General features: G+C 40.8%; 1 protein-coding gene across 1 annotated transcript in view; it reads right to left on the bottom strand.

The window, feature by feature from the left end:
• Nucleotides 1–4,263: 4,263 nt before the first annotated feature.
• The window catches only part of NDUFS6 (NADH dehydrogenase (ubiquinone) Fe-S protein 6, 13kDa (NADH-coenzyme Q reductase)), a 6,205-nt gene continuing 2,682 nt past the window's right edge, over nucleotides 4,264–7,786 (bottom strand). The window contains exons 3-4 of the mRNA XM_010145311.1: nucleotides 6,104–6,226; nucleotides 4,264–4,402 (exon numbers count right to left, since the gene is read on the bottom strand). Of these exons, the coding sequence (XP_010143613.1) occupies nucleotides 4,337–4,402; nucleotides 6,104–6,226 (189 nt within the window). The 3' untranslated portion in view covers nucleotides 4,264–4,336. The remainder of the gene's footprint in view (nucleotides 4,403–6,103; nucleotides 6,227–7,786) is intronic.

The following is a 7,786-nucleotide window of genomic DNA, read 5'->3' as shown; positions in this document are numbered from 1 at the left end:
TTCGTTGCCCTTCCCTGGACACACTCCAGCACCTCAACGTCCTTCTTGAAGCGAGAGGCCCAAAACTGGACACACTACTCAAGGTATGGCCTCACCAGTGCTGAGTACAGGGGGACAATCACTTCCCTCCTCCTGCTGGCCACGCTAGTGCTGATACAAGCCAGGATACCATTGGCCTTCTTGGCTGGTTTTGTAAATTCTGCGATGTTCAAATATACTTTCATTTCATGACAGGATTCACACTGCTTAGGGATAAGAACTTTGTGCTTGAATTGTGGCACTCACTAAAGTGACATCTCCACTAGAAAGTGCTGTTGATAGCATTTGTCCTGGCATACAGCTGTCCGTACATCAATAAAAATGTGTGCACAGCAGGCTGACGGGGAGGACTTTCTAAAGCAGGGTGTTGCATCAGCAGAAGGTGTATGAGTAAGGGCAGTTATACATATTCTCACAGTATTTGCATCACACTGAGGAAGAATAACAGCAACTTTTTAAAAAATGAGGGACCTTTAAGGCAATGTTCCCTGTGCTCCGACACATCACTTCCATATTGCACAGATTACATTCCTGGTTTCTCTGCTGCACTCCCACGATCTGTTCTTCCACATGGCATTTTTTTGTTTTGTTAGCTCAACTTTTGAGACCTGAATACCGAGGGGTTTGGATGGTGATGGATGGCAATGCAAATCTGGAATAATCAATAATGACTGCATAACTTTCAGGTGCAGAAAAATAAGTTCCTGTAACTGTCAGTTAAATTCACCATATCGCAAACACATCTGAACTCCATGAGATGATTTGTACATTGAAAAATTTATAATCATGTTCCACTTGCACCCCCACTGCAATCAGTCAGTAGAAAATGGTCTGGGATCTGGAAAGCCTAGAGTGAAAGCTGTTACTGGGTGGGCATGCAAGGCATATCTTGTGGCACCTGCTGCTTACACTGGACAATGCTTGACAAAAACAAAAACATATGAAAGGATGATCATCCACATCAGAGTGACATTTACAGCAACGGTACACATCAAGTTTTTAATTCTGCTTTCCTTACTCTACTATACTGCCTCTGATTATGGAAACTGAAACTGCTATTCTTCACTAGTTAGATGAGTCCTGATGGACCTCTGGAGAGGAGGGTGCATTATAATTTGCACCATGAACTTCATAAGGTGAATGCAGGGCCATTTTCCCCCAATTAATCTATTCCACTGGCAAGACTGACTTGCCAGATGTGCTCCTCAAGAATCTCTACTTTAAATTCAGATAACATGCTCTGAATCCACCACAGAAAGATTTAATTGCCTCTCAAACCAACACAGACCAATAGCAGGGAACGCATCGAAAGTGCCAACAACGCGGATATTACAGAACCAAACACTTCTATTGCTATTACACTAAAAAATGCAGCGATACTATCTGCTGATTTGGAGAAGCCTGTTATAAGAGCAACTGGCAGAGCACAACCAGATGCCATATAACTGAAAGAAGTTTAAAAAAAGGTGCACTTGCATATTAAGCCATAGCCATAGTAGTGCTTTGTGCTCTTGTGAGCAAACAGGACTTGCCTTGCAAATTCATACCAGTTACTTTTTAATTAGAGAGCAGACAGCTAGCGAATAATATGGGGAAAAGGATGGATGGCCCTTTTTTGTTTTGGACATTTAAACACATAGTGATTTTCACCAAGAAAAGCTTAATATATGTGGCAGCAAAGAGAAAACAATCTGTCTGTTTTTTGTAGTTAAAGGCAAGATAGTTAAAGGCAGTTAAGAGAAGCTACACATCAGTGTAGAATACTTCCTGATTCCATAGTGACAGAGTATACACTATGGTTTGTACTCTGGTAATCAGAAACTATAGTTCAGCCTAAGATAAATTATCTGCAAAGAACAGATACTGATACAGTGACTGATAAAATGTAAGTCTGAAAGTTTTATTCCATATGCTTTCTACTCTGTATTTGTTGCCCAAGAACTGCAATGCTGATTTCACACTGATGTCTTAGTTTATCCTGGCTTTGATACTCGTGTGTTAGCGTACACTCATAGATCCATTCTTACATATATCTGCTTGTGACCACCACGGTAAAAGCTTCTGCCTTTCCCCACTTCTATTTCCTGCAGTTCAAGGTTGGCCTTTCCACAGGTATGTGGATGGTGTGGCTCAAAAAGCAAGGCTTTGTATAAACAGTCATTCCCGACTAGATGTATAAACTTAGCACACAGGAAATTACAAGGAGCAGTCTGAAGTTTTCCTATGAAGATCACCAGAGCAAAGCAGAGACCTTCTGTGTTTCACTGGTGTCAACAGCTTCACATATCACAAGTACTTTAGGGAGAACATCCAAGAACAGCATTCCATAGTTGAGACCAGTGGGATGGGATTTGTCTGCGTCCTCAGCAGATTCTGTGCCAATTTAAACATTGTTAATTTATTATGAGCAGCAGTGATACAAGCAGATATATTATTCATAAGAAAATCAAAGGCCCAAGAAAGAGGACCACATACAATTACTTGTTTCAGGTCTCTTTGCAGAGATAACTACACCATGAGAGAACTGTGCCAGCCAAGATACTCTATAAACTGGTAGAGCGCCAGACTAAAATCCAACCAGATTTATGCTTAAAGATAGGCATTACAAGTCCAGGTAATTATTTTATATTTAGAGCATGGATCAACTTGCCAGACGATCATTTACAACGCCACATTTATGCTCAGTTGACAGACCATTTGCGTAAGGGCAGACAGGCTGAATGCAAGTTATTGGGTTTTATGAAAGGATCCTTTGCCACCTGTGCACATGCTCGGTTGCTGCTCAAGACACAACATACATTAAATCTTCTTGGACTTGGCCACTGCACCAACATCACAAAAGCATCATAACTGCCATATAGCCTCAGTCAGATGCTGGGCTTATAGAAAAGTCAGTATCCTACACTGAATTTACAATGCATAACTTTAATATTACTTCCTAAACCTAGGTCATTAGAAAGAATGAATTGAAGGCCAGTTAAATGATTGCTGAAACCAGCAGCAGTGGAAAGGAAAAACAGAGAGGGAAGGAGGAGGAAGGATAAGAGACAGAAAGACAGGTTAAGCTCTTACAGGCAGAATGAATGAAAAAAGACAAGGGGTGTACATGTACCTGGGTAACTGCAGTACAGCCTCTAAACACACAACTTCTACTGACAGAATAGTTCAGACCTTGCTTTAAACCTGACTCCATTGGTTCAACTTCATCTATAAATTGACACAAGTTAAGCAGCTGCAGGCCCACATAATTTGGTTCAACTTGATAATACAACATCAATTTAACTACAGTGATATAAACAGTAGGTTTAGAATCACACTCTCTGACCAAGCAGCAATTACCACCTGGGACCATGTTCATCACCAGCCTTTAAAAAAAAAAGTCAATGACAACAGATTAAAATGCTCTCTAGAGGAAAGACCAAGCTCGGACCCTCCTTCTCCCCATTTGAAAGCCATGCTTACATGATGAAACGCTACATAAGTGAAATAAAGCAAGACAGTAGATGATGTCCTACAGCCAGCCTCACACATGGCCTAGGTGGTGTTACACGTAGATGGATACTCTCACTGTCAGATTCTCTGTATTAAAGGAGCAGAAACTGCTACCTGTAACTGAGTGAATCCTGCTTTGAGTCCGACAAGATCCAGCACCAAAAGAGGTTTCAAGGGTGTGAATCTAAAGCAGAATCAGGTATTTACACTCTGATCCTCTCAACTGGAGGGCAAATACTCATGTCCTCACCTTTCATGTGTGAAGGAACTGGCTGCTTCGTTTAAACAAGTAGCAAGTGTAGCTACTTAATTCAGGGATGACAATCTTGCTTCCAGGACTAAGTGTTGTAACGCTAAGCCTTACAGTGTGTTTGTGCTTCCATTTGTGAATCTAGCTGCAGACACCAGGCCATGAACAAATTAAGAGTGTCAAACAACGCCAAAAGACAAACGCCTAGAATAATTAATCCTCCAGTAAACACTGACATCCGTTTCAGTGTTGAAAAGAACACGCATCTACCCAGCACAAATCACACCTATGCTGCAGCCAAATGCCACTTCCAAGGCTGCGAGATGTCTGCCAAACAAGGCAGGACACTTGTTCCATGAAAACCAAATTAAGTACAAAGGCAGATACTGTAATAACATTCAGCTCTCATATACTTGACAAGCTGAGTTTTAAAAAGGTACAGACTGGACTTACCACAGTTAAGACAAACACAAACACTAATCTTGGGTTTCTAAATATATCGTTTATTTATAGTTAAATGTTAATTTAAATCTGCAAGCGTGCAGGGCTAATCTTTCAGTGATGTTTCTGTTTAAACTGAAGTCCACAGTAGCCACATGTTCCGGTCTTTGTATCTTTGTCCTGCAAAAATATAAAAATACAACAGCTGCTAGTTTCACTTTATAAGACTTTTAGAAATCACAAATTTTCTCTTATTTATTCGCACCATCTTAAAACAGATCAATAAAGCTGAGGTACAGAGTTTAATCTTATTTGAAACACTGGAAATAAGAATGATGGTATGAGGTTCATGCTTGATTTCTATATCCTACGCAGCTTCCCTTCTGCCAGCCTTTTAATTACCAGACCTAATCTCAACAACATGATTTAAAAGTCAAGCGATACCTCTTCAGCAATAAAGGATCCTCTTACTGGTTATCTTAAGTCAGTTCAGTCACATCTGCTCTAATGTTCGGAAAAGATAATTTCATAATTATTTTAATACAGAATAAGAGCTGGCATTTCCACGTTCTATCTAGACAGTCCTCCTTAACATGACAAAAGACAAGACAGTTAGATAAACACTAAGGGATCCTCTGTTATTTTGTAACATGACTATTTGCGGCCATGAAATTAGGCGAACTCATGATTCCCCATCCTTAATACGAGATTAGAAATGAAAAATCCAGACCATCCTCCACCCCAAAAAACCTGGATTTTAATTGTTAGGACCAGGGGAGACAAGCTGATCTAACAACATTCTCTCTTTGCAGACACTGGCTTTCAAGAACTAAACCACAGACATCTTGTAATTTGATTGTTAACACAAAAAGATTTCAAAGTTTACAAAAGCTAAAGCATTTTTCAAGAAAAGTGTGGCACAGGTCATATGCATCCACACAAATACAATTGATCAGAAGTGCTACAGAACTTAACCGAAGAACACAAGCTTCTGAAGTTTTTTGAATTAGAACCTCCAAGCATTTGATTTTGAATCATGTAAAATAAATCATTATCATCACGTCATTACTTTGTTCAAAATAGAAATGCTTGTGATTATTGTGAGGAGTCACAACACCACGGAGATGTAAAGGACACCTGCTCTCCCCCACCATTCTTTTGGTCGTTAAGCAAATGTTTAAGAGAGCCAGCAAAGATTTTAAGACATCTGCAGTCAGGGTCTGCCTGGGAGCAGTACCTGAACAAGAGGTCATGGTTGATTCTACCGAGAGCATATGACAGTAGCCTCACTATTCTTACTCTCTAGAATAAGCATACACTGGAAACTATCATTGCTGTCAGGGAAGTAAGAACAGAATTTACTCTTCACTGATTCTCTGACCATGATGGAAACTTTTAGTCTTCAGAACTACCAAGATTCCCAAAGACCGAAAGAGTCAGGGGTTTTGGGGTTGATTCTTTATTTGTCTTTAATGTGCAGGATTGAAAATATTTGCATATTCTAAACAATATCGCAAATGTATCCTCAATCTACACGGTGGCATTTAAATAACTAAGTTTCTCAAAACAGAGCAAGCATATTATTTTCTGCTCACAAGGCACTGTTTGCTCATATTACTTTGCAGTTCATTTATTTTTTCCGTAAAAATGATTGTCCCATCAAACCAATCAAAATCAAGAGCAAGAAATACCCGATAATTTCAAATGGAAACTCTAGCTCTTCCAAGCAGAAATCTTAATTTTACATTAATCCCCAAATAAAATTAACACCTTGGGTGGTTAATCCTTTTACTTTGTTAAACTAACAAACCAAAAAGTAAATGATGTTACACACAAGAATTGACAGGCAAAACGTGCTATACCCAGATCAAAAGGCATTACCAAGTTTATATAGACTTTAGGATGTCCCAAAGCTCCACCACCACCATCGCATGATACCACTCTGCTTTCGACTTCACTCACAGGCTGCTCTGCTATCAAATCAATCGCAAAATTCTTGTTCACCTAAAAGACAAAAAGGGAGCTTTCAGACACCTTCCCCCCTCAGACAGAATGCGATTGCTAGTTCTGCCTCCCCAGGCAATTCCACCACAGCCATCTTGGGAAGTTCCTGCATGTTTCCATCCACCTCCTCCACCCACTCTTGGGCTACGCTACAAGCCAGACCAGCGAACTAAACTCTGCACAAGTAATTCCCTGCCCCCGACACACAGGCCACATCAGTGCTCAGGTTTGTAATGTGACCTAAGCAGATTGAGCAGAGAGGTGAGCAGCAACAAGCAGCCAAGAACAGAAGATATTTAACTGACACTGCCTTTGTATTGTGCTTTAGCGACTTCATGATAAAATTGCAAGACTCACTGCTGATAAAAACAACAGTGGGACACGTAAGGTCAGGAGTGAGATAAAACAACTGCTGCTAATTCAGAGCCTCTCAACACGCACCTTATTCTATAACTGCACAGGAGTCTCAGGAAAACATGAATGTGGTGTGTAACACAGAAAGGCAAACTGTTCAGCATTAGACAAAAGAAAAACATCTAAGGGTCACCATGCCACCCTGTAAATCTGTCTCATACATGCTTCCTGAATATGCACGTCACTGACAAGTACGGCTTCTTCCTAGAGCTCGTCTGCATGGCCTGGCAAACACATCCACCTCTGGACAGGCCTGTGACACAGCGTCTTGCACCTCAGCAGGTCCTACAGCACCCAGCCACAGCACTTTCCTCCCTCATCCACACCAGCCTCTTCCAACCAACCCCACCCCTCAGGAAAACACGCTCCAGAAGGGGCCAGCTTTTGCAAAGGCAATGTTATACAGGAAAGAATATAAAACAACATGCACACCCAAAGGCGGCACCATCTACTGCTCTGTGTGTGAGGTTCATAAACACTCTGGTTTTCAAATGAATGAGAGATTCTTAGGAAGAAGCGTCAGATAGCTAAGCGTCCATTAAATGAGTCTCTAAGAATTACAGCGGTGCTTTTATACAGTTTTAGCACACAGTAACCTAGGTTCTTTCACCAAGCCTCCAATTAAGTCTCCCCAAAATCTGCAGTTTTGGTACAGCAGTGGAAAAGTCAGTTTTGCCAACAACAAGATTTTCTTTACCTAAGGAAGATGATAGCTAGGTAAGGTAATGAAAGGTAATGAAAAAACAACTTTCAGTGTTGAAGCAAATTGACAGCATCAAGAACCTCACTGCCTGGGGCCGGTGTGTGCAAGTCACATGCGATCTTAGTTAACTTGCAAGGATTTTTACTGCTGTTTTCCACAACGCTCAGAGTTGTGCATCCTTCCTTTCATGCTGAAGAAGGAGGGAGATAGCACCATGACATACCTCTGCTTCAAGACCAGAAGCAGAACTCCACTCTACTCAACATTTCTTAACCACAAAGGTATTTGTGAGGAGAGGGGAGAAGGAAGAACCTCACATCCACTGTACAACTGCCTGTGGTTCAGCCTACTAAACCAGAGGGTCTACAAATTCACAGGGAAAACATGCCAGGGGAAAAAAAAAAAAAAAAAAAAAGAGAGAAACGGAGGAAAAAAAAAGAGGT

The sequence above is a fragment of the Buceros rhinoceros genome, unplaced genomic scaffold (genome assembly GCF_000710305.1).
Source record: "Buceros rhinoceros silvestris isolate BGI_N320 unplaced genomic scaffold, ASM71030v1 scaffold8161, whole genome shotgun sequence".
In the NCBI taxonomy this organism is placed as follows: Eukaryota; Metazoa; Chordata; class Aves; order Bucerotiformes; family Bucerotidae; genus Buceros; species Buceros rhinoceros.
This window is presented reverse-complemented; position numbering and strand designations above follow the sequence as displayed.